This window comes from Tinamus guttatus, unplaced genomic scaffold (genome assembly GCF_059628265.1).
Source record: "Tinamus guttatus ecotype Peru unplaced genomic scaffold, ASM5962826v1 Tinamus_guttatus_pri_ptg000307l, whole genome shotgun sequence".
Lineage (NCBI taxonomy): Eukaryota > Metazoa > Chordata > Aves > Tinamiformes > Tinamidae > Tinamus > Tinamus guttatus.
Genome location: NW_028288841.1, coordinates 1,620,107 through 1,646,909, shown reverse-complemented (window position 1 = coordinate 1,646,909; position 26,803 = coordinate 1,620,107). Strand labels below are relative to the sequence as shown.

General features: G+C 41.6%; 2 protein-coding genes and 1 long non-coding RNA gene across 5 annotated transcripts; 1 reads left to right on the top strand and 2 right to left on the bottom strand.

The window, feature by feature from the left end:
• Positions 1 to 2,224: 2,224 nt before the first annotated feature.
• On the bottom strand, positions 2,225 to 6,616 carry CCDC51 (coiled-coil domain containing 51). 2 transcript variants are annotated; one of them, XM_088528229.1, is made up of 4 exons: positions 6,596 to 6,616; positions 5,166 to 5,512; positions 4,678 to 4,842; positions 2,225 to 3,458 (listed from the first exon to the last, which is right to left on the bottom strand). In XM_088528229.1, the coding sequence occupies exons 2-4, from the start codon at positions 5,481 to 5,483 to the stop codon at positions 2,682 to 2,684; spliced, it is 1,260 nt and encodes a 419-aa protein (XP_088384355.1). In that variant the 5' UTR covers positions 5,484 to 5,512; positions 6,596 to 6,616; the 3' UTR covers positions 2,225 to 2,681. The 2 variants fall into 2 exon arrangements, with proteins under 2 accessions (XP_088384355.1, XP_088384354.1); XM_088528228.1 differs by lacking the exon at positions 6,596 to 6,616 and adding an exon at positions 5,633 to 5,871.
• Positions 6,617 to 6,682: 66 nt separating this feature from the next.
• LOC104574544 (uncharacterized) lies at positions 6,683 to 12,136 on the top strand. The gene is made up of 4 exons (XR_015913585.1): positions 6,683 to 6,769; positions 6,844 to 6,899; positions 8,855 to 8,942; positions 11,965 to 12,136. It is a non-coding gene; the product is annotated as an uncharacterized LOC104574544 (long non-coding RNA).
• Positions 12,137 to 16,137: 4,001 nt separating this feature from the next.
• Positions 16,138 to 25,745, bottom strand: CCDC174 (coiled-coil domain containing 174). 2 transcript variants are annotated; one of them, XM_088528190.1, is made up of 12 exons: positions 25,670 to 25,745; positions 24,877 to 24,981; positions 23,871 to 23,971; positions 22,928 to 22,986; positions 21,874 to 22,054; positions 20,652 to 20,747; positions 20,110 to 20,246; positions 19,651 to 19,745; positions 19,270 to 19,417; positions 18,606 to 18,752; positions 16,625 to 17,052; positions 16,138 to 16,582 (listed from the first exon to the last, which is right to left on the bottom strand). In XM_088528190.1, exons 1-12 carry the CDS (start codon positions 25,709 to 25,711, stop codon positions 16,277 to 16,279), a joined length of 1,845 nt encoding a protein of 614 aa, XP_088384316.1. In that variant the 5' UTR covers positions 25,712 to 25,745; the 3' UTR covers positions 16,138 to 16,276. The 2 variants fall into 2 exon arrangements, with proteins under 2 accessions (XP_088384316.1, XP_088384317.1); XM_088528191.1 differs by having other exon boundaries at positions 16,138 to 17,052; positions 25,670 to 25,737.
• Positions 25,746 to 26,803: the final 1,058 nt, after the last annotated feature.

Sequence of the window (26,803 nt, the reverse complement as noted above, 5' to 3'; positions counted from 1 at the left end):
TATCAAGGCCTAATAGGCGAGTCCCTGGCCTCCCCGGGGAGGCACCATCTCTCCTCGCTGCCGAGCACGGACTGGCTGAGCCCTCCTGCCCAGGGAGGACTTTGCTCGCGCAGAGCCGAGAGGCCTCATTCCGGAGGCAAAAGTCAACTACTCATGGCAAATTCTGCCAGTAAGCCATAGATATGCACTACAGAACTATTCTTTTACTAAAATAGCTTGCGGAGAACTGTTGCAATCAGTCATAATAGGGATTTCTGTCAGTTGTACAACACTGCACATAGAGAACCTGTTCCTGAATCTTCCAAATACCCTGTGAAGAATAAGATCCAGATATTCTCACAATGATACCTATCACACTATCCAGCTTTCCTCAGATTGAAGGCTCTCATTCACATCAGATTTAGTTCAGTGTCTTCTCAACTGTTAAATATATTTGCTGCTGAACTCAAAGATCAACTTCTTCCTGCAACACTAGATAATGTAAAAGCTACCTACTGTTCTTTAAATAGGAAAAAAGCAGATCAATAAACCTCCCTAGCTCTTGCACTCCTGTATTTATTGTATTCTAGTTCAACCCTATACTTGTGTTCATGGCTGATGCCACAATCCAAACAAGCACAATTCAGTGAGCAAAGTGTTGCCTAGATGAATATTCAAGTTTAGCTGCCTAGCATTTAGAGCATTTTAAAACCATAGTCATATGGCTTTAAACAAGTCATACAAACAAGCTCTTCAGTGATGCTGAATCTCCAAAATTCAGCCACTGCCTAATAAGGGGAAGCTAACTTCACACAGTCAAATTGGATTTGTTTTTGCAGAATTCTTAGTGACTACTGTTGGTAAATTATAAATAGGATCCTTTATACTCTCCCCTCCCCTTCCATTATGTACTTGTCTCTGATTTTCACCAAGCTTCTACTAGAAGGATAATCTGTAGAAACATTTGTGTAGTGAGAAAATGAAACATTAGAGGCTTGAAAATTTGTAAACTATGTATGTACTTCTTGATGAAGTATTTTTATCTCAGATATCAGTGCCTACCATTGGTTCATATAGTTTCCTTGACAAGTGCTTACTATGCACTTTACACTCGAAATAATCAATACATAAATCAGCAACAGTCTTCTCCCAAAACACTTACCAAACTTTATCTCACTTATCAAGTAGTGAATCATCACAATCATTCCTAATACTGTTTATTCAGTCATGTTATGATAGTACCTAATGATTCCCAAAAGGTTGATGCCTCACAGAGAAAACATCCCTGCCCCAAAGATCTTACAGCGTTAACAGTTTACATTCAAAACCTCAACCTCTTTTAATCTGTTTAGTGGGCAAAAGAAAGCAGAAGAAAGCAGAGAAGGCTGACAGAAAAAATAAATAGCAGGCTGTATACTAAACAACTGAGTCACTGTGAATGCGGACACCAGGGCACTACAGCACAAAGCGAGGTTGTCTGTCCTTCCTCTGCAAAGGTTTCACATAAGGTACTCGACAGAGAAGGGGCTCAAATGGGGATTAATCGTCTGCTACAATTATAAGAGGAAACTGTATCTTATCAGCACAACACAGACAACCTTGCTCCGGGCTGTGCGTGAGTATTGATGCTCAGCTGATTACACAGAGTTATCCTTCAATCAGCCATTCTTCATCCCCTCCAGAAAACGCAGGCAGATGGACCTTTATTTTTTTTCCCCAAATATTATTTTGGAATAGTTTTTATAATACTATTGTCACTAACATTCCAGTTTAAGAGTGGTAATTTTCAGCTGCTGTGAAGAAGCATTTCAATTTCCAGGCAAGACAGTAACTGAAAAAGAACTAGAAAATGTTCCAAGAAAAGATACTGGAAGGGATCACAAAGTGACTGCTCCCTAGAGAATTACGGAAAGCACAAACTAGCTAGGGAGTGATAAAGGACAAAATCAGCCTGCATCAGCAGAGGGGACATCATCTTACCCATCTCTTCCCTCTCCTTCCATGTCTGTAAGCCTTAAGGACACAGAGATATCATTAACAAGGGGCTAAAGCTCTAAAAAGGCTTTTGGATACATTATGATAAGCAGTCTTAAGAGAAAGCTACTACATGTATTTTAAACGCATCATCTGGCTGTATAGACACAGGTCTCCTGGTGATTTCAATCCTCCCATGATCATATGATCCCTGGCATTTGTCATATCCTACCATTGCTACACATCTTCGAGAAAAAAAAAAAGGGATATCTTCAGGGCAAATATTTCAATCCCTTCGTAAGGCAACTCCTAGAACTCTGCGCATGGACAAACTGAACAGTTAGGAAGAAATATGGAACAAAAATATAAAGGATTATACATAAAGCACTTAGCTTAATGACAGATTAAAAGAATCATTTAAACAGAAAATCATGAACACAGCTCTGGAGTGGAAGCTACTGGCTTGCAAGATACACAAAACTAGACAGCAAAACAAGTACAGCAGTTGAAACAGGAGGATCTCCCTTGTTCAAGGAGCCGAAACTGCCCAGTGATGATTATTAACACACTGTCTGCACCTGGAGACAGACAGTACAAGTTTCCCAACTACACAGAAGAAAAGCATAATGAGAAAATGCTAACACACATTTCCTTCACCTTGTACTCTAACTACTTAGAGTGCAAGCTTACTTTTATTAATCTAGTCAATTATGTTAATTAATTAGAGCTCAGTTTCCTTTAAATATAATATAAAGTACTGGCAGAGTAAATGCAAACATGGCGCACGTCAGTGCAGTGCTGTAAACAGTGTTTCTCTTCATTTGTGTTTCCAGCCTCCGCTCGGTGTCGTACAACTCTAAAATCACGTCTTTCACCGCGGAAGCCTGGCCCTTGCCCTCCACTGGAGACCGGGGCACCGCTCTTTCCGTGGGTCTGGCATGAACTGCAAGTTTTACGCTCTGCATTTCAGACACCATTTGTGCTATACTTTCTTGCAGACTGCTAAACTGCTGCTGTAAATTCCCCAGACATGAACTGACTTGTTTAGTGTAGCTTAGCTGTTCTTTTAAGGGAATTAAAATAGAATCTATTTTAAAGGAGTCATTCCTGTCTTCTTTAGCTAACAAAACACCTTCTTTTATTTCCTGTGATGTCCTTGCTTGCAGCATGTTTTTCAGGTCTGCTATGATATCACTGAGATCCTTTTGCTGTAAGTAATGGCTGGAGGCCTGTTCTTTGATGGCTTCTTGCAGACTTATTGGCCCTTTCTGTGCTTCAAGCACCAAAACTTTCAATTCTTGCAGCCTTACTCGATTAACATAGGTGGAACCAAGAACACCTATAATAGCTCCCAGGACAGAACCAATAATGGACCAGTTCTTTGTTTTTTCGGCTCTTGTTCGTTCTTTCTCATGACTTTCCCTTACAGCTGCAGAGAAAAGAGAGAATTTTTCTCGCTCAGATTCTTCTGCATTTAAATAGGCAGCTCGGTATCTCTTCTCTTCCTGCAAGAAACACAGTGAGTTGAAGGAAAAGGTGTGCTGTGAAGCGAAAAATTCTGTATTTAAAAAAGAAACAGTGCAGATCAATGTGCTTCACTTGCTTTCGTTTGTCTTGTAGAAAAAAATCCTTTGTGGGATTTTATTATACTATTACTTCTTTATTATACTAGTAAAATCAGTGAGGCACTATTTAGTCAAAACTAAGGAATGCAGAAGAAAAGCATCAAGAATTACAGCTGGAGACTCTCTACACAGGAACCTGCCAATACTGATGACATAAAAGCGGTGCGAGGGGACAACAAGCTCTTGCTCTCTCAGTCTCTCTCTGTCCTGACGCTTTCTCTCCCCAAAACTCCTTGTCACACTTCGGTTTGGTTCAGTTTGACCTTTGCTGATAGTCATGCTTAGCTCTGTTCCTCTTGGAGTCTCATTCATCTGATCCACTGTCTAGACAGCTACCGTTGGTGCTTTTGTGACGCTCTGCACACAGATCCAGGTGCTGCTTTAGCTCCAGCCCGGGCACTGACTCCTTTCTGGAGCTTTCTCAAGGCTGCACCTTCTTCCAGGCCTGTTCCTGCTGCTTGTGAGCCGTCGTTCGGATCTCCTGCCCTGAGCTTGGCCTCGACTCGCTCGCTTTTCCCTGGTGGCTGCTGGGCTGTCACTGGAACCTGCTCCTGCTGCCAACCCTGCTGTGCTCGTGCAGCGCCCGGCTGTGGGATTGTGCCCTGTGGCAGAGGGCACTGCTCCTGCCTGCACAGCAGCCACCTCAGCTCCCTGCTTGGCCTCCCTCATGGAGCAGCCTCCACTCCAGTGCTCCCTGACAGGGGCTTCCATAAATTTATTGGGCATTGGAGCCAGAGAGAAGGCAGCTGAGAGAGTTTTTTATGGCTTAACAGCCAGGAATGAACCTTTCTCATCACCTGAAAGGAAATTCATCACATCCTAGTTTTTTAATTGACTATCCATGTACTTCTCTTCCCTTAAAGAATTAATTTTCTAGGCTCACTATCTTCAGCTTTCTCCTCCAAATTTACCACATATTTCAGCATTAGCATATGATTTGCATACTAAGCTCAATCATCTATAATAGATGATTCAACCAAAACAAGATCATTAAAACCATTGCATTTCAAAATTGAATTTCAACTGCAAAAACAGTCACTAGCAAGGAAGCACAACACATGAAATTTCATATTTCCCAGCACTCGAGTACCAAAATTACCTGCAGCAACCTGTGTTCCAGAGTAGCCAGCTCTAAATACTGGGTGTCATCCCGAGAGACCCTGTCTAAGCGGTCCCGAATTTCCTTCAGTTTAATTTGTTGGGCTTCTACATTTTCACGAGCCTCTCGTACTATCCCTCGAGCTACCATAAAGACATTTTCAGCCTGAGAAGAGAAATTTTTTATTTTAGAGTCTTGCTACAAAACAAATCTAAAAACGTTGATTAGGTGAATTTGGAAAAAAAAAAGAAAAAACAAAACAAACAAAAATAAACAGAAAACACTACGTTAAAATCTACAGGATAAAATACATTTACTAATGTGCATAGGCTGGAACACATTTATCGTGTCTGGATAGCCCATTAGAGTAGAAAAAACATAACTCTTTGAAGCTCTTTTTTTTTTTTTTTTTTTGCCTCAGAGCTAGTGATTAAATTTCACATAGTTCAGTTTATCTTTTAAAATTTCCAGATTTTCTATGCATTTACCTGTGTCACCTTTCCCTGAGCCTCTCGAACTTCATTAAGACCAACAAACTCTTCATATCTGTCCCACCAACTCTTGCACGTTGTGGATATTTTTTGAAGGGAGTTTCTTCCCACAGCGGTCCCAGTTTCTGTCAGGCGATTAAGGAGGCGCATGGCTGTTTCTGCTGACGACTTGGCCTCGGGCCTCTTGGGTGCTGACGAGCAGTAAGTCCTTATTATGCACAAATTCATTTTGTGACTCCGTTTCACCAAAGAACGGTGATACTGCAGGCCACTTGATACTGAGGACATACTTGCTTTATATTTCATTGGCCCCATATCTTGAGTTTAGTTACTAAATAAAAGTGCTACAAGGATGAAAGAGAAAAAAAAAAAACTTGTAAGTGGCACTTAAAAGTAAAGCATGCTAAAAACAAAGTAAACTTCAAGAATGGTTAAGTCATCATTAGTTTGACACCACTACTTACTTACGAGACTTTCCATGATTTTCACCAAAAGGCACTTCTGCCACAGATTCCCACTTTTTCCTCATTAATAAGTTCCTCCACCATGGCTCTGGATTACTAGCTCACTCACTGCATCCTCAATAGTGCTCATGGGCAGAACCGGTGTCAGCTTCAGAGTAGCACAATGCTCAAATCCAAAAAGTACTTCCCAAATGAATTTCTGCTATATGGTTTCATACTGCTATTTAATAGACAATGCTTCTCTTCTGAAAAAGAACACAGGGGGTAAAAAAAAAAAGAAAAAAAAAGAAAGAAAAAAAGGATGAAAAGGATGAAAAAAGCCTGAGGAGAAAGAAAATGGAGTTGACCATTCCCTGCATCAATATCCGTATAGATATTCCAAGTGTTGAAAGACAGAGAGTCAAATGCAGAAGAACCTGAGGGAAAACACAAAAGCACCAAATGAACTCGATGGGTTTTCTCGTGAAGTCACCCGGAAATATCAAACACAGGGAAGAGCCACAAGGTCATTAAGTATGAGGCAACTAATGCACTCAGAGCTGTGTTTTAAGATAAGCTTAAATTGTTGCATTTCTCAAAGAAAAAAAAAAAGACTAACTACAGGTTAAATTCAGCGTTAGTTTGCAAATAAGATTTTAATTTCCTACTTAGTGCGTTCCTCTGTGCATTTTTAAAGGGGAGAAATTCGAAACGAGGCTTCAGCTGAAGTCTGCCTGCCCGCGTGAGGCTCTGACCAACGCAAGGACAGGGGCGATCTCGGAAAGGCCCCGAGGCCGCTGCCTCACGCCGAGCGACGGAGCCGGCGCAAACCGCGCCCGACACGTCTCTTCCCGCCGGCCCCGGGGAGGGCAGGGCGGCCGAGCCGCTGCTCTGCGGGGCCCTCGGGCGCCTTCCCCGCGGCGGGAAAGGGCCGAGCCAGGCCAGGCCAGGCGCTGAGGGGAAGTGGGAGCCGCCACCGCCTACCTGCCCGCGCGACGCCCGCGGCGGAAGCGGCGGCGGCGGCCGGGCGGAAGCGGCGGCGGCCGGGCGGAAGCGGCGGCGGCGGAAGCGGCGGCGGCGGCCGGGCGGAAGCGGCGGGACGCGCGCGCGCGGGGCGCCGGCAGCGCGGCGGAGCGGGCGCCATGTCGGGCCGAGAGGGTAAGGGTGGGCGGGCGGCCCGGGAGAGGGTGCGGTGGCTCCCCGCGGCCTCACGGGCTCCTCTCTCTTTGCAGGCGGCAAGAAGAAGCCGCTGAAGCAGCCCAAGAAGCAGTCGAAGGACCTGGATGAGGTGGGTCGGGTGGCGCCGCCCATTTCCTCCCTCCTTCCCCCGGCTCGGCCTCGTCGGTCTGGGGCCTCACGAGCTAATGCGGTCCCGGGAGGGCTGGTAGGGTGGGAAGACAACGGCTTATACCGAGCAGTTTAGCTTAAAATTGCTTAAATCTAGTGAATCTTCTGCTTTGGGATTGCTAACGGCTTGGAAGCTGAAGCGGTTATTGCTGAGGATCACAAAGGATGGATGAGGGTCTACAAAGGGAAAACGTGGAAATTTCTTAGGGAATGAGGCTGGGAAAGGGCAAATGTGATACCTCCCCACCTTGAAAAGGGAAGAGAAACCTGCAGCCTGGATAGTGAGTTTAAACTTATTCTTAGAGAAATATTGCGATCAATTGAACCTGGTTTGCAGGTGTCTGGGTTGCAGTACCATAAGGAGGAATAGCCAGGAAGGATTTAGTAAAACGGTGGCAAACCCGGGCAGATTGTGTTTCCGTAGCCAGGCGGCTATGGACGTGGGAGGAACGGTAGTGACAAGGGTCTGGTTGCCAACGCATACAGCATCCCCCAAAGTCACTTAGCAGCAGGTTCTAGACAGGCTGGAAGCGCATGCGAGGAGAATGTCACACTTGAAAGCAATTACTACCTACAGGCAGGTACTGAATTGGGTTTTGTAATATTTAGTTTTGGCTCGGAGTCTAGAAACATTTTCATTACTGATTTGGTTGGCTGAGTAACTTGTTGGCAATGCTGCTTATTCTCTTGGTAGGCAGCAGAAAATTTGGGGGGGCTACAGACCATAGGAGGACAAGATGAATGTTCAAATCAATCTTAGCAAGTATTCGGGGAAAAAACCTTGATGTATTTAATCAAACGTATGTGCTAATTCCCTTTCCTCGATAAGGATAATCATCTTGTAAAAGACAGAGAGAATGGCTGTCTGAATTGTGGGTCTGCAGGATCTAACTTATATTAGACTTTGAGACTTAGCCTGTACCTTAGCTGTAGCATTAGAACATGAACCAGCAAAATCAGATGTTGCAAAAGAAAAGCAAAAAATCATACAAGATGTCTGAACGTGTCTCAAACATAGAACGTAATATATTTTTTTCCTCTCAATATTGCAAGCACATGTGGGCTCACATTGTATTTTTTTTTTAAAGAGGATGAATAGGCAGGAATATTTCCTAGGAAAGGTTAGTCTACAGAAGAGGAACCCAAGGGTAAAACCTGAAGAGAAAAACAGAATATTCTGTTTTGTGTGATATAAATAGAAGAAGCAATAGGCTTATATGCAGCCAAGGAAGCTCTAGATTAAAGAAGGGGAAATCTTTCCAGTGGTAAAGACATTTGAGCTATGGACTAGGTCAGTGAGAAATCTGTCGTATCTCAGTTCTCTAAGATACTCAGTTTGTGTATCCTGAGTGCCGAACGAACGGCTTGAGTCCCTTCCACACATGCCTGTGAAGAGTACTTATGAAAAAGGATAACTCCAGAACAGCTTGGGAGGCTGTTCTAGCAGTGAGATTCAACAGCTGACTTGCACTTAGGATTTGTCAGCAGTTGCATTACTCTCCTTGGAATTAGTGTGGGATAAACTATACAAATTTATTTAAGAGTCTTTAAAGGAAAACTGTGAAAATTCTAACATTGTGGAACAATTTTCAAAAATTCTCCTAAGATATAAAGGTTCTTAGTATGAGTGGTAGCGTATTACTGCACGTATTTTGTATTTTAGTGCACATATCTGTCACTCGGAAGGCAGAGTGGGATTATAGTGTGGGCAATGATGTTTTTTTTAATTTTAGAAAGATGCACCAGAGTTAAAGCTCCATGTTCTGGTTCACAGTTCTGAAAGGTTTTCCATATTTAATCGTATGCAGCTATTTTGCTTCTGTTTAGCATGTTAGGCTTTTATTGTTTATTTTCTTGAGAGAAGATGTTAACAAACCCTGTTGTTCTTTTCTTTAGGCAGATCTGGCATTTAAGCAAAAACAGAAGGAGGAGCAAAAGAAACTTGAGGAGATGAAAGCAAAAGCTGCTGGAAAAGGGCCCCTCGGTAAGTGAGGTACCAGAATGATAGGGAAAAAATGATGGACTGACTTCAAAAATGTTGTTTTTTCTTGATAAACCTGCACGTTTAAATTATTTAACATGCATCATTAAGATTATGGTAGCTGTAGATGATAAGTAACAAGTGGTGGCTAGTTTATTTATTTGCGATTCTGTAGTTTCACCCCCAAATCACTGATACAAGTTCTGGTTTAACAGGTACAACAGTATGCCTGGCAAGCTAACTTCTTTTGGGGGTGGCGCAGAGGCATTTTTGCCCTTCCCTTTAGTACACTCAGTCTTTTCTTTCCAGATATATTAAGAACCATGTAGGCTTTGCCACAGTCCTAAACATTTAACAAGTCCAGTCTTTGTTCTCTTAGAGGATGATGATTTTTTTTTTCATGAGCAGAAGCTTCCTGGCAGAAAAAAAAAGTGCTGTGACTAGTGACTTAGTCTGGCTTCAACTGTTTTGCCCTAGTGACTGTAAAATCCACCCTGGCATGGAATGTATTGCCAAACTTAAAGGGAACATCTGCCTGTTTGTTCTAGGTGTGTTTTTGACCTGTGGTCCATCAATTTTACTAATCTTTTCCATACCCAGTTATATGTTCTGCTTCCACAGACTTCCAGGACAAGAAGTTACAGGAGTTTATTACCCATTACCTGTTTGGTTGTCTGAAAGTAAATGTGTGTTTTGTGAGTGACCCTTACTGTGCTATTGTGGGATCTCGTGAATTGTGGTTTCCTGTCCTCCTTCCCTTCTGCCCTTAGCATTTTGTTAATCTTGATCAAATTTCCTCCTAGTCTTCTTCTTTCCCCACTAAAGAATTTGAACCTTTTTGGCTTCTGCTAGGAGGTCAGCTGCTGCCCTCCCTCAGTCATTTTAGCTGCCTTTCCCTGCGTCTTTACTGATCACACCACATCCTTCTTGAGATGAGTGCTAAGTGCAGTTTGTTCTCCACAAGATGTGTACACCAGTGCTTACACAGTGGTGAAATAGTGACCTCTCTATCCTTCCTGATGCCATCTGATTTTTTCAGGCTTTTTTTTTTTTCCTACTGCACATTGAGATGATTTCTTAGCTCTGCAATCAGTGAGTTCCAGTGGTTCATTCCTGGGTTGTAACTGCTGTTTCCGAGTTTATTGTCACATCAGCATGGTTTAAGCATTTTTGTGCCCTGCGTTGTAAAGTCCTTCTGAAATTCCATATCGTTGGTGAGGCATTTGAGCAGCCACAGGAGCTCAGCATGACTTGCAAAACTGGAGATTTCACTCTGCTGTGTTGTCCAGGTCACTGACAAAGATGTTCAATAAAACTAGTCCCAGCACTGCTTTTTGCAGGACCCAGCTGTTGAATATTTCCCATTCTACAGAGACTAATAGATGTTATTCTTTGCTTTTTATTCTTTAGCAAGCTTTCAGTTACTGAAACGTCCTAGAGGGGCCTTTCCAGCAATCCCACAGCATCTGAGTTTCCATTGTTGTGGAATCTCACCAAATGTTGATTGAAAGTATTATGTTTCCTGTATTTGCTTTATCTGCAAGGTTAATGATATCCTCCTGGAGTTGTAGCAGCTTAGAGAGGAAGAACAGAAGTCCTGTTAGTTAGCAAAAGACTGTTTATCTCTTTGCTTTATTACAGACTCCTGTAGTTTGCCGGAGATGGAAGTTAGCCTCACTGGTCTGTAGGATACCAGTTGGACAGCGCATGGACAGTCCATGAGTTCTCTGACATGGTCGTTATAAGAAGTTATACTGTAGTAGAGACCAAAAAAATAATTGAGCCTTCTTTTCTGTGGCCTTGCCTCTGTAAACTTGTTCTGCATAGGGCATTCCAGCTGTGAGTACTTGAATAGTTCTTGATAGTACTTCACTGCCATTATTACTCTGTGTTTTTCTAGACTGAATTTCAGTCATCTGGTCCTCATCCAGTGCTTGCCCCAGCAGGTAGTGGTTGTTCTGTTATTGTGTTGGCTAGACTGTTACTCCCAGGAGGCTGAGCAAGGCGACACTGTTAGAGTGACTATACAAGGGCACACAGTCTGCTGTTTCCTGTCAGCTCCTGCAGCTTATCTTGCTGTAGCCTTGATATTTTTCTCTCTCTTCAGTTGGTCATATACTACGTGTGCTCTAAAAAGCACTTACAAACTATACTGCACTTTCAGTGTGGTAATTCATGGTGTGTTTTTACCTCACTTTAGTCCCTTCAGTGACAGGACTACACAGATGCCCTCGTAATTCTGGTACCAGCTTCAGTAGAGCTTTGGTCCCAACTGGGACTCCAGCTGCTGTAGGAATACTGATGCCTTCATTTCTGTAGTCGTAAATGCGACTGGACAAGCGGGGATGATCAGGAAATCACCAGACACTATTCACTTGATGGCCTGTCTGTCAGATTGGCTGCTGTTTAACTCAAACAGAAAAGTACAGAAATAAGTGCTGAGTTAAATTGGTGGATTGATCAGCTATTGCCCTTGAGCATGTGACTGTATTGCTTTTTTCCTTGTATACAATGAATGAGGAAGAAAAAAATGTAAGACTTAACAGCATTAACCAAGTTTTCTAGTATATATTGTTTCTTATGCACCTGCTGACTGAAATCTGTTATTGCTGTGCAGCCCAACTGCAGTCAGTGGAACAGAAAAAAAATGATTATGTATGCTAATTAAAGCTTTTTTTTTTCATTGTAATTATCCTGCTGTTAAGAAGTAAACAATGGGATTATTTTTGGATGTGCAAAGTAATTACTGAAATATTTAGCTCTTTTGCAAATTTGATGGGTGCATTTGGTTCCTTGAGAAATTTGGTCTCTGAAGTTATTTATTCAGAGTAAAGTGTGTGTGATCACAAACATAACAGTAACATGAAAACACAATTTACTTGGATAGTAAGTTGGGAATATACACTGGTGTTGAGTAGTGTGGAAGTGTGTTTTGCGAGTAGGCTAGTGGGGGTTGACTCCGAGGAACTGAATCTGCAGCTAAGGTGTAGAAACTGCCTAACATTTGTGGTGTTTCCTTTGGCAGCAAGTGGTGGAATCAAGAAGTCTGGCAAGAAGTAGTGTGATCAAGCTGCTGGAAAAAGCAATCAAGTTATTCAGTGGACCTGCTGGCTTCAGAAAGCCAAGAAAACTCACCCTTATTTGAAAACCTTGTACATTTTGTTTAGTCAGAATAAACCTTTTTTGTTAAGATGGCATATTTTCTCCAAGGAAAATTTTGTGTGGAAAAAGTGCAAGCCCAGATTATCCTGGAATTGAAATGCTTAATGAAAGCCACTTTTGGCCGTATGCAGCCTGCGTGCAGCTGCAGGTTTGGGGGTAATTGGGGGGGTAAAAAATTAATTATTATTTATTATTTTTTTTTCTTCCCAAGGAGAGGTGGGGTTGGGGGACATGGGCACTGCGGCTCAGGAGCGGGAGCTGCGCATGCGCGCCGCGCCTTGCGCGCGGCCGCCGCCCCTTCGCGCCGTACTGCGGCGGCGGGCGCTCGCGCATGCGCGCTGCGGCACGCTTCGCCGCGCAGCCCGCAGTGCCGCCGCCGGGCGCGCATGCGCGTTGCCGCCGGGCGCGACGCCGCGGCAGCATCCCGCGGCGCCCCTTGGCGGCGCCTCCGCGCCCCTGCGTGCGCATGCGCGAGCTCTTCCCGCCGGCCGTTACCACAGGGCGAAGGGCGACGCGCCCCGGGGGTCTTTGTGGCGCTGAGCCCCGCCACGGGCCCGAAACGCTCACACGACCGTGATAAAGCGCTTTGCTGCCCTCTACTACTGCTTCCGTGTCTCTGCCGCAGCTCGCAGAAGCTGTCGCTCCTTGTTGAGGGTGTCCTGGGGTTGGAAACACCTGCCAAGAGCCTGAGAGAAATGGGAGTTTTCAGCTGGGAACAGAGAAGAGCTGGGTCCCCGTCAGGTTTTGTGAGCGGATGAAGCTTCCCCTTTCAATCCCTATGACATATCACCCTCCTCAGCCCACAGCTGTGGGACGAACAAACCCCTGCATTGCCACCTGTTATCCTTTTCCTTCTGTATGTGACTGTGACATCAAAAGTGACTTCCATCTTTCTAACATATGTCACAAATTCATTATGTCACCATGAATCTGGGCAGAATGGTGACAGAAGGACCCCTAAGACTTCCGCTCCCTCATGAAGTGATGGAGGGATGAAGAACCAGAGTGATCACCAGCGGGTATGGGGATCATCAGGAACCAGTGGGGAAGGGCCATGCAGATGCCTTACTCCGTCACTGAGAGTTTCCCTTGCTATAAATATAAACCATATAAATATATATAAGGAGACTGTCTGGGAGGGATACAAGTGGTATCTTGCACTAGGTGGGTAACTAGTGCAGAATTCCCTCAGACATTCATACAGACACGTTGACCTCGGGAATCCCTAAGTTATTCCGCTAACACATGAACAAGGCTGCTGCCTAGGGCATGAAGTACAGCCTAGGCCATGAAGTACAGCCTACGTCATCGAGTACCGCCTACGCTACTGAGTACAGCCTACGCAGCCTGAGGCTGGGGAGCACAGATGAGCAACACCACAAATTCAGTGCTGGGGGAAACTGAGCAAGCAAACGAGAACAAAGTAAGACTTACCAAGGACAGGAAAATCATTGAAAATGTTGTTTGAAGGAGGAAGTTTGTGACCTTCAAGATTTCCTATGACATTTAAATACATGATTACAAAATCACTGCTGCAGATGACTTCCTACAACGGCGCTAGCATATTTAATTGAGTAGGTTTATCAGGTTTTAAATTGGACAGCCCCTCAGCTGAAGTAAACACAAGGTTTATAAATGTCATAACGGCTGTACAGTATAGCACAGCATGAGAAGAAAATAAATACTACCTAAATATCCTGTAGTACTACATTTGCAAAGGTAGTTTGGAAATACCCTAAAAGTGCACTGCTTACAAATTCTTATACCTCTCCAGGCCCATGCAGCACTGAGAAGAAACGATAACGCACTAACGTGGCTCTGTGTCCTACGGTGAACTTTTGAAAAGCCTTGGAGCGAATAAACATTAAGTTTTAAAATAAGCACCAAATTTTAAAATTTCCACTAAACCAACAGGTTTCATGTTCAGTTCAGCCTGTTTAACTCTCCTACATAAATACAGCCCAGTTGGACCAGGCAAAACGGCGTGGAGCTCTAGTCTGCACTACGTGGCTGCTTCCTGGACTTCTATCCACGGCCTTACCCTTTTGTCAACTTGGGCAGGTAAGAACATTCACCTGTGTAAAAGACAGGTTAATCTAGTAAAGTAGAAGTCAGTCATGTACTTTTTGCCAAATATTTTTGGTTTTAGCTGGTTTATCTGAGGAGAGAAAAAGGGTTAATCACATCTTTGTTTTCTTGTTCTGTTGTCTTGCTATGTGATAGCCAGAGATTTGTACCTGTTTCTTCATTTGACAGCTAGCAAGGCATTTGAAATACTTGTAACAAATTCTGTTAGCGTTTGAGACGAGCTGGAACAAGCAAGAGTCAGTTTGTCAAACACTGTCAGTTCTATGCCAAAAATGTGCACAAAATCCTATTTTCACATGGTTTTAATGAATAAGTCTGTATCATGTTGAATTTGCAACTCTGCCTAAGGAGATGAAGTCTGCTGGAGCAGGCATTAAGACCTGGTTTCTCTCACAAATGGAGACCTCATTTATTCTGTTCCTATTGAGATTCCAGATAGTCTCACACTGCGTGCAAATGGCATGAAATGGACTGAATGGAAATAAATTAAAGGCTCAGAACAATTCACTGTTCAAAGAAAGTTTGGTGACACCTGTAGCATCATCAGAGTGAAAGCAAAGCCAATGAGGCTTTTGGTTTGTGACAATGTGGGGTGTGTTAATCAAGTCAGGCAGGACAACTTTATTAAGTCAACTCTTAATTTGGAAGGAGACTCTAGACACAGGTCTGAGATTCAAATGATAGACCTCCTTAGAAAGTTACACCTTATCTCTTAGGATCCTTTGAAAATCTCAGCTCTTTGGAAGTATAAAGGTCTTCCCATCTACATTTCTATCTATTAAAACCGTAATTCCAGCTTTAGCAATAAGACACAGCTGGAAAGTTAATTCACAACTTTTTGTCTTTGAAATGTTTTACTACTACAGCCTTCATAGCCTGTAAATTAGTTTCCCTAATGAGGCAGAAATAGAAGAAAGGAAATAATCAAATCAATTTCACAACATTGTTTTTCTCTTTTCCCCATCTTTCTCTAAGGCTAAGATATTTAATTCAGTCTGAAAGTAATTGTGTAATTAATTTTACACAGGAAAAAAAATCAATTATCTTCGTCTCGTATTAACAGTTATATGTAGTATTCCTGCTCGTCTCTTGGGTATTGCTATTATAGAGGAGTTTTGCAAAACAGCAAATGCCAGATCACAGTTGTAAGCACTTCCAAAAATCTCCTCCAACTTTATAGTGTTTAACTTTTTATGAGCTTTTAAAATAGTAATGGGTTATGTAAATTGTTTTCAGAAATCAGAACCTTCATCTCCTACATATTTTATATATATACACATATATAAAAACATTGCAATTTTGGGGGAAAAATAATTAAAGGAAAAAATGAGTTATACAACAAAAATGCATTTTTGAGAATTAAGAGAACATTTTCTGAACCAATAAGATGGTAATTTCAGGTATCAAGACTTCTAGATCAGTGGTGTATTTATGCTTAGTCTAAAATCATTATTTATTGATTTCTGCTGCACCTCTCCAACTTGAAGCTGTTCACAGATTTACAAGTTATACACAGATCTTAGGATGCAGAGGGCACTGTGACCACGGGACTAAATGCCACTGTTTTTTGCTAGAGTGTTCTGCATTTCCTGACCATAAAGTCAGTAGATTAAGCAATAAATTTCTTAAAAACATCTTTCTATTTAGCAGCAGCAGGACTAACATTTCAACGCTACCTCTACAGGTACCACTGAATTTGTAGTGGTACCAACCAGAAGCTAGCTGGGGCTCGTTAACAGAGAGAGCTGGGTAGGGGAAAAGAGACAAAGTAAAATAAGAGTTCACATTTAAGAGAAAACTGCTACAAAACCCTCAAGTTCAGACATAAATGATGGAGAGGAAAAGTGAAATGTGTGCTAAATTAAATGTGTTGACATAAAACCCACAGAATTTTAGTAAAGAGGAAAAGGATTGAGCGGGCAAATGTAGAGCTGTGATGTAAAATATCTTAGATCTGCAGAAAATTTATTTCAAATCTACTTCCAGAAACTTATTTTTCCCATATGTGGGAAAATAACAGGCGTGCTTAGAACACAATTCTATTTCAGTTCTTTAAATTATGACTTGTGCTTGTACATTTGCTCTGTTCAGGTCACTTGTCGGTAGTATGACAGCATATCATCTAAACTTTGGTAAAGCGGCTCCTGATCGTCAGCACTGCTGCTGCAGGCCTGCGCCGCAGGTGCTGCCTCGGGAGCGTCGCAGCCGCATGGCTGCATTGGTGGCAGCTCCTCGGGAGCGTCACAGCCGCATGGCTGCATTGGTGGCAGCTCCTCGGGAGCACCGTAGCCATAGGCCTGCACTGGTGGCATCGCGCCCTGCGCGCCGTAGCAGTAGGCTGGCATTGGTGGCAGCATGTCGTGAGCGCCGTAGCCGTAGGCCTGCATGGGCACCTCATGAGCGCCATAGCCATAGGCCTGCATTGGTGGTAGCACGCCGTGAGCGCCGTAGCCGTAAGCATGCATTGCTGGTGGCAGCTCGTGAGCGTGGCAGCAGTAACCCTGCGCCGGCAGCAGCCCATCCTGAGCGTCACAGCTGTCACTCTCCTCTGACGAAGTTTCATCTTGAGCATCACTGACATGGGCCTCTGATGCTGACACACCTTGAGCATCACTGCTGCCAGCCTGTGCCGATGGTGGCACATCTTCAGCACTGCTGTCACCGGCCTGCTGTGATGGCAGCTGGTGGTTTTGTGCTGTCTCTTGCTCCGGTTTTTCTGAGGAGGCTTCAGGACTGTTCAAATTCTGGCTGTAATTATCATTTTTCTTTTGTCCCATAAAGTAATCAGAAGGTGGTGCAAATTCTGGATCTCGCTCATCTCGGAGATCTTCTTTTATCTTTGACCATTGGCCAAAAATCAGTTCTGTTAGAAACAAGCAAATGATACACAGACGTCAGCAGCTGAAGATCAGTCAGAAAGGAATTAGCAAGCAGGGAAGATACAGCCACTTAAAGCCATTTGAAGTTACTTTCCCATCTAGTAATAATGCTTAGTTAAGGCCATCACCCATTTTCTCTACACAGCAGAAACCAAATCACTGAGTATTGAGTATCACCCTCTAAATAACTCATCTTAGTCACTTTAAGCTCCTTTAACAACCTGATCAATTTTTTTTTTTAAACTTCCTTCCTCCCACTCAGATGATATTCATTAACTGAGCACAAAGTCAAGGCTGTGAAAAGCAAAAAGCATCTGGGAATGTATCCATATTCTACAGAAGAGGAATGCTGCTTTTATAGCATTCCACAGAGGGTGGGTGTTTATGTGCTTTGCCCTGTTCTTGCTTGCTTTTACCCAGAAGCCAGGCAGCAGACTACAGGAACAATATGCATGAGCTTAGATTAACGATGAAACCGAATTAATGACTTTGGAAAGGATCTGGAAGAGACCAATCACTCAATACTGTGACAAGGAAGATTCTTCCAAGTGGGAAATCCCCCGAAGTGGGATATTTGTGCAGGCAGGTGGAGCCTGAGAAAACCAGAGGCTCAACTCCATTAATGACCAAAAGCATTTTCTCCAAAAGCATTTCTGGAGAAACACTTTCTTCAGAATTAATAGTCAAAATATGTAATTCTTATTCACTATATTAGTGCTGAGTGAAAGTAGTACTAAACCTTTTGATTAAAGAGTAATTTTCTTTGGTATAAATTAATTCCACTATTATGTTTTCCATGTATCTGGTAATATGATTAAAATAGGTTTAACCATGTTTTTCACTGCTAGCCCATTTAGATATACATTTCAGCTGTGAGGTAAACACAACAATAATATGGCTCCTCACCTTACCGAGTTTTTCGATTAAAAAAATTATCTGCAACAAGTCCCAGCAATACTTTGTCTTCTGTTCTCTTGCATACATCTAATTTCACAATATATTTGATCCTTCATAATCATGAAGCAATCTTCCTTCCCTATAAACCAACTATCTCTGTTTCTCCCCCAAGTCCTTCCCTGTAATTCATTTATTCTATGAGATCTCCTAGTTACAGTGACCATACGTTACATCAGCAATGAAGTGGTTGCTGCTTGCCTCGGTTTTTATTATCATCTTGTACCTGTTTCACTGTGATTCATTCTGACATCAAGTGGCCCAAACTACACTACTATATCAAGAACAGATCAGATTGAAAGAGAGTAAAGTTCAAAAACTATGAAATTTGTCATCCTGTCAAGCTCTCTGGATCATCCACAAATGTAATAACTCATAGGAGATAAAATTAGGGGACATTATGGCAGCTACTGACACTATGGCATGCACTGTCAATCACTGCACCAGCACTAGATAATCATCAGTTTAAAACCAGAAAATGTTTCATTACTTTTCACTCTTATCATTCCTTGACATCAAAGAGGATGAGGACAGCTCTGTACACACTACTGCCAGCAACGTCGCTGGCTCCACATTTCCTCACCTTTGCCTTTATCCCACTCTCGGACGTAAGGCACGCCAGGCTTTGTATCTCTCCTCTCCTGGATGATGACCTCTACCTTCCTGCTTGCCGATGTGACTCTTGGAGCTTCTGGTTCATTTTGTACTGGGCCAGTAGCATCTTTAACCTCTATTTTAAGGGAGAAAATAGTTTTAGTTACTAACATAGTGTCCTAATTGAGCTTCGTAGGACGGATAGGCAAGTAATAGGTATTTCCAGGTAATAGTTATTTGTATTTATACAGTTTACAGTAGTTATCTAATTTAATTCTAATAATAAAAAATGCAGTTTATTTTTTAATTACTGCATATTATTTCAGAAGAGATCACTGATAAGCCAGATGATCAAGAAACAAACTTACCAAGAGACAGTTCATTAGTTTTCTAATGGTATTAGAGAGAAGAATTATAATCTATGTAACATACCACATATTTCCTCCTGTATTATTATGCTATTTCTGGCATGATTTTATATCTACATGCAGTTATAAACTCTTACTATTTTAATGGTTGCTCAAATTGCATATATAGAATATATAAATTCAATATATCAAGAGTCCAAATCTAAAGCAAGTAAAATGTGACCACCTGCTCAGGCATAAGCTATGACAGCAAATATTTTACTTGAAGATGACAACAAGCCATACCTCCACTCTCTAGCTGGTTTGCCTCTTCCTCCAGTCCATCTTCCCTTAACTTCTTAACCTTCCGTGCTCGAAGTTTAGATAGTCTGGCTTCTAGAGCGGCCTTTCTTTTTTCTTTTAACTGTTCACGTTTAGTTCTCTGATCTAGTGTCTTAACAGTAAAGAAAAACATGAATTAGCCTTCTTGTGTTGTTAGAATTAATTGCCTATCTTCCTTCAACAAACAGCTAAAAGCAGTCATTATCAGGCATCCTGGTTCAAAAAGGGAAAAGAGGTCCCACTTGCTGGGGTCTGCTGAAGGAATTACTGAGTGTCAAAAAGCTAAAGACTGCAACAATTGCAACTTGATGCCTTAGTATATCAATTTGCTTTTTAAAGTCATACCTGCTCTCTTAGCATATCTAGGGTCGCCCTTTGTTTATGTCTAAGTTCTTTGTCACGAGAAAAGGCGAAGTAACCAACACCAAGTTGCCTGGCCTCTGAAAAGAAAGTCAATAAACATGTTACTCTCAGTTTACAAACCACAGAAACTAAAAGCATCACAGACCCTGCTTTCATGCACTGCATTACTGTCAAAGACACACACCAGTTTGCCTGGTTTAGACAAGGCTAGTTTTAGGCAATGCATGAAGTGAAGCATCAAGCAAGATGAAAAAATACAAATTTTAAAATAAAGGAAAAATAAAATTTGAGGAAAAGAATCCTAGACACTGGTAATTCAAAAGATTACAAATGTGGCTCAACATGTATCTAAAGTTTGTCCTGCGGGCACAAGAAGCAACTTTCCCTTCCTTCCTCTAAAACCTCTTTGTGAAGATAGCGATATAAAATAGGAAAATATACCATTGTCTCTTATGTCTTCATAGTGTATTGGTCCCATCGGTTTCCTGAGGGCTTCTTCTTCCTCCCTTTCCCATTGCTGCCTCTGAAGTTCTCTCCTCATATCTTCAGATAACAGGGTATTCCCATCAGGAATTATTCTAATAAATAAGTAAATAAAATTAAGGATTACAGAGCAGAATTTACAAGTTCATATCAAAACACAGAATGGGAAATAAGTATTCACTGTTATTAGCATCTATTGGGGAGCTAGCAACTTCATAGAGAAATATTTTAAACTTAGCATATGAAAATGAAAGGTATTGGAAATAACAAAAACCTAGTCACTAGTTTACCTTAAAAGCCTAGTTCAAATATTAATACCTAATAAGGAAAACAGTGTAAAGGTGTAAGGTAAAGTCTAAGGTAAAACTAGGGAAAGCAAAAGCTTCAGTCATTCTAGGTGGAGAGTGGGATAACACAGCATAGTCTCTCTTCCCTCCCACTAGGGATATGCATGCAAAATAAAGCAGAGATCATATACACTCCTATTAAAGCAACCTCACATTTTCCCATGAAGTTCCTGATCCATTTTAAGTAGACTTGGCAAATCCTTCTTCATACAACGTCTAGATCTGCCTAATGAATCCACATAATCAACCCTGTAACGAAAGCAAAGGAAGTTTCACAGAGAACTTACACTTGCAGATTTATAAAACATTTAACCAGACAGTGACGCTTTCTGAAAAGAATTCATTGCACCTCTGTCTTTTCATGTGATACAGCTGCTTTTACCTTTCAATTACAGGCTTGGGTTAAAATGACGCATATGATAGATATGCATAGGGCATGTGATAAATTTATCATAGACATTTATTTTATTCAATCTCATTTTCAGCCAACGGTTTGCCTTGGTATTAAGACAGCATTAAAAAAATGTTTAAAAGTTATAGTCACATAGTTTCCACACCAAAATAAAACTGTGCCTAATACTTGCTTCCTGTGGTGAAAATAATGATGCAGCATTGACTTCTTGCAAATATTAAATTGCTGCAATATATTTCAATTACCAGTCTAAAGCTCATTTAGAATAGGCTGATAGCGTTCATTCAACTGGTGTAACAAAGGCTGATGAAAATTCCAGCAAAATGTTCATTTGAAGCACACACTGTGCTTCTTATGCAACTCTTTATAGTACTGAGCACTTAATCTATAGCTGTCAAAGGAGCAGATAAAGAGCTGTAGTTATTGTCCAGTAATTCTAGGGAGTTCTTTAGCATTGAGTTGCCTCAATTATCCCATTTTAAAGAATTCACGTAATGGGATATGACTGGCAATCTGGTTCTCAAGATACTAACTTTTAATGATCGGTGCTCTTAGCAAGACAGATCTACATAGCTTTTCAGGATACTCGGAACTTGCTGTCAGTATTCATACTGACTGAATACCCATTTGTTATAATTTGAAGGAAAAAAGAAGAAGAAAAAAATTGCCTGCAATCTCTATGCAAAAGATGCAAATATGGCTGCGGAATAATTAGCAACAATTATACTAGCACCTATATATTTTTATTAGGTTAAAGCCCTGAGCTTGGCAATATATTAATACTTAAAAAATATTTAATCCCTCGGAGCTTTTAATACAGTAGTTAGTTTTACCATTTTACATGTCATTGAAGTGAGATACAGACAATGATTCAAAAACTTTTTTTTTTTCCCCCCCTCCTCCTCCTGTAATAGTCAAGAAACAAATTAGTCAGGACAGTTCAGCACGCTCAGCAGTACCAACCATTCTTCATCCGGATCCTCAGGTGGTGGTATTTCCATTTCAGGTTGCATTTCTTCCTCATCCATCTCTTTTTCTAAAGTCTTTCCAGCATCTTCACTCTGACACAGGTCCTGTACTTCTCGCTGTCTGTCTATGATCTTCTGAGTGAAATCCACAAGGTACAAATCCTCAGTTTCTTCATCTACAGCAGAAAATCAATTCTTAGAGAACAGGTATGAAAAGAACAGAACTGAACATAAAATCAATACTAGATAGCCACAATCAGCTCTTCAACCTTTACCACACTATTGGAGACTACTTTAATCTCATTTTGTGCCAAACAAATTTGGAACTATAAGCAGATTCCACAGTGATAACCTCTATTTTTCAATAGAAATTTGGGTTCTTTCTTTTCTTCTTAAAGAAAGTACAATACAGAAAAAGTTGCAGTCTTTGTGCTACAATATTTTCTATTTGTTAACTATTTCAGCAGTATATGGCTTGTTACTTAACAGTTTAAGCCTCAAATGAGTTTTTTATATTTGCTATATTGGCAGCAACTAAGCAGTCACTAGACATCTAAAAGAACTCTAAAACTCTAGTTCTAAAACTAGAGTTTCTAAAAGAAAATGAGGGAGACATGGTAGGGTCATATATGGCAAAGATGAAGGCTAGTAAACACTAGAAATTAATTGCAAAAAGACGTTTGACTTCTTATACAATAATACTTTTCATCCACTTAATGACTGAACGAAACAAGCCTATGATGCTTTACTAAGACTCGTTTTCAGAAATACTTTTTGTTTTTTTGGTACTTATAGTTTTGCTCCCTTCCATAGCAAAATAACCAATGTCAATCACTTCGTGTAATACCTCTCCCCTCCAAAAAAAAGAAAAAAAATCCCGAAGTTCCTTTCTGTAAGACGACAAGCAGTAACTTCACAGTGTAGCAGCGGTCAGCTACTAGATGGTCAGGAAGACTGATTTTTAGAGTAAAGTTTAGAAACAAATATTTTAAAATAAGTAAATATTTTTACTTTAAAAAATACACGTTTTTTAGACTAGTTTTGTTTACCTGGAAAATCGCCTTTTGTCATTTTCTCGTATAACTTTGCTTTTTCTTCTAGTTTCTTTCTGAGAGAGAGAGAGAAAGGGGGGAAAAAAAGCACAGTAATCTCTGTAACTTTAAACAGAGTTCTAAATAACAAATTTATTCTTGTATACATGGAATAGAAAAATAGCAATAGTGTTTGACATGTTTAATAGAAGCTGAGCTATGATTTTGAACATTAACTTGTATTTCTGAAGACACACAGAAATCCAGTTCCAGAAGTGATACTGAAAATAGTTTTAATGAAGTTAGACTTCATCTTCAGTGCAATCGCCAGGTAGGCAGGAACATGAAATCACAAATAACCTACCTCTATATCACTGAAAAAATATGAAAGCTATAACATGGAGTTATGCTTGCTCTTAGACACTGAAGAAGAAAACTTCAGCTAGCTTCTAGAACAGCAGAAGTAGGAACTGTTTATAGACCATCAGCAAATAGGTTATAATTTACATTTTCACTGTAGAAAATGTTTCACTGTTTAGAGTTTGTTGTATAACTAACTCAGCTAGAGGTCAAGTCAAATCCTAGTTACTTTGAAAAGAGTGAGCCATTTTCTTTCAAATCCAGGATACTCTTTACATTCTGAGGCGGCTACCTCTCCTCCAGCTTCTACTTCCAAAGATGACTTGGAAAGATCACTTACCTGCCATATTTAGATAGTTAGGATAAGGTTGGGGTGGGTATCTTGCAAGAGAGTGAAAAGCATGAGACCACTGGGATGCAATCTACACATTCCTGCTAAAAACCACAGAATTTTTGCTGATCTTACCTGCTGATCTAGTGAAAACTGCTGGCCCTGATTCACTGCTTATATGTAACTGATTCATAACTCATTTTCATGTTTTCTAAATGCTACAAAACATATTCTGCAAAGCCTTCATTTCTTATGCTGCCCAAGAATTACCTTGATTTATCTAATGTTTGGTCCTCTTCTGTCTTCTGCTCAATATCTTTCTCAGATCGATTTGTAACTCCTGCATTCTGTTTGCTCCATATGCTTGGCTTCTGTGAGATGCAATTTTATGCCAAAAACAAACAGAAATAAATTAAAATAATAACAACAGCTTGAGCGAATGAGTAACTGCATACTGCAAACTTTGTGAATAAATCCTGAAAGAATGGTAAATAACATCTCAAGCATGTTTGATCTAAAATTGCTTCTGCTGTGCTGTAGAATACAATAGGTATGTGCTAAGATTACATATACATATTTTACATTATGATGTGATAGTTAAGGACAGACTGAGAAGCAAGAAAGTATTGGGAGATGAGGAACATCCATGCTGGAAAAAATGGTTAAAGTAAAATAAATAAATAAGTTGCTAACATTTATCTTTTCCATTACTAAGTAATAACCAAGCTGTGAAGAGTTTCTATTCTTGATTATTCTTAGATTCAGGTCTAACATATAATCAATCTGGTTAATTACATTATAACAACATAAATAGCTACATGCAGAGCTTCAAATATGGCAGCGATACTACATTCTTGTACTGGAGAGCTACAGAATATATAGAAGACAAAATGCAATAATGATTAAAATGTGAGAAATAAATATGTAGTCATCATCATTCCTGATGATACGAAGGAACAGAGAGCAGAATATTTATAAAATCTTGACAATATTTATAAAATCTTGACAAAGGAACATCTGGTTACAAAAGCTGAGGCTCCCTGGGGACTAGAGATTAAGAGATGTTTTAGATGGGCATGAGATGAGTTTTCAGCTATGCTCTAGATCATCTGGAAATGAATTGACAGAAATTAAAAAAAAAATCTTCTCATCGTGAAGATTTTACTTTTGAAAAAAAAAAAACACAGTACTGAAAACTTTTTTTTTTCTTTGTCCTCAAACTAAGAAAGATTCAAATCATTAAAACTATATAAATAAAAAGGAAAAATATTCCTACCTTATTAGAGGTTCTAGGCTTTGCAGAAAAGCCAGCATCTTTCAATAACTTCTCTTTCTTAAATTCTTCTTGTTTTCGGAAGAGTTCTGCTTTGAGGTCTACCAACTGCATAAGCAGCAAAATAAATGAGTACATAGCCAAGACACGTTACATGCAGGCACACACACACGCCAGATACTATAGCAAAACGGTAAGCGCATTTCTGGTGAAATAATCTGGCATTTACAGTTATAACAGACGTTCTTTGCGTTTCTCACGAGGAATTTAGAAGCACTGATCTGTACAGGAGTGTCATTCTTAGGTCAAGAACATCATTTCTTAGAAATACAAAATTACTACATAGCTTAATTTGTATGGAAAATTCCTAATACCTAGATAACAAATAAAATCCCATCTCAAAAAAAGAGCCAAGTGCTACAAGTTTCCGTCCATAAAATATATAACCCGCAGCACTTAAGTTCTTTTGTATTTTTATTTTTTCTCCTACGGACGCAGCATCCTGGTCCACGACAACCCCCGGCTCGCCCCGCACTGAGGGGGCCGTGCCCTGTCAGCCGGCCCGCTCCTGCCGCGAGCCCGTAGGAGGCCCCGAGCCCGGCCGGGCTCGCGAGCGGGACGCTCGGGTGCCAAGGCCCCGGTACTCGGTATGTGCCTCCAAGGCCCGCGGCCCGCCTCTCCTCCGACGGCTGCGCCGCGTCCCCCGGGCCCGCCCGCCGCGCCCCGCCGCCTGGGGACGGAGCGGGGCTCAGCGGCCTCCCGCTGCCGCTCCCTCCGCGCCGGCTCCCCCACGCACCGAGGAAGCGGCAACATCCAGCGGCTTCTTCCTGCGGTCCATGGCGGCCGGGCCCGGCGGCGCCCGCCCCGGCGCTCTGCGGCGCTCCCGTAAAGCACGGCCAGGCTGCGCGGCGCTTTGTGCGACAGTGGCGGCCCGCGGCGCCATGTTGGGGAGGTCACAGCGGGTTTGAACGTGGCGCCACGTTGGGGAGGTCACAACGGGTTTGGACGCGGCGCCGTTCGGGGGGTCCCGATTACCCAGGGCTCCCGCAGGAAGCGTCTGTCACTTGTCCCTGTTAAAGGGGGGAAATACAAGGCGCTTGGATGCTGTTGCTCGGCCATGTGACAGCTGATATAAGGGTTCGGATCCACTTTTTGATTTTTGCGATGTTTTGCTTTGGTGCTTGCGAAGCTGCATCAGGCCCGTAATTAGCTGTTTTACGGCAGTAAAATTGCAATTTTTTTCCACATGGATATTCCATAGCTAAATATGCCGTGCCGCTGTTCCAGGGAGTGCAAGGGGGCAGGTCAGGAAGAGCCACGTCTAACCTTAGTGTAGCCAAGTTCCTTCTGGTCCATTGAAGGGAGAAAGGAAAATGACAGGAGTCAACAGAAAAGAAAATGCGGGTCATATTCAGGCCATGAGGTTTACTGCGTTAATTTGCGTGGAAGGAGAGAAATAGCATTGCCTAGAAGTAGGACAAAGGAATGAAGACAGCTGTGCTGTGCTAATTAAATCTCACTACAGCAAGTCATGTGCTAAGTCATCTGTTCAAACCTCACCTGGCCACAACAGTGAGGAGAGAAACCAGCCCAAACCCAACCTGGGACTGGCACTCACTTACTAAAAGTCCCATTTTTATTGTGGGCCAGCGTGTGAGAGGGCACAGAAAGTAGAAATTCTCCAGCAGCTTGCAACAAGAAACTTAGAGAACTGTCACTGATAGCCATTTTATATGCATTTTAGCAAGCCATGATGAAGTGTGAAGGGAGTGACTCTCCCTTCTTTGAGGACTGTTCTTTTTCCTGACTCTGACTGGCATAAGAAAAAATTGAGCACTTTTGTCCATGTTTCTCTGTAGCAGCAGATATAAACACCTTTTCTGAACTGGAGATGTAAGAAGCAAGGAAGTTGTGAAGGACTCGTTGGTTT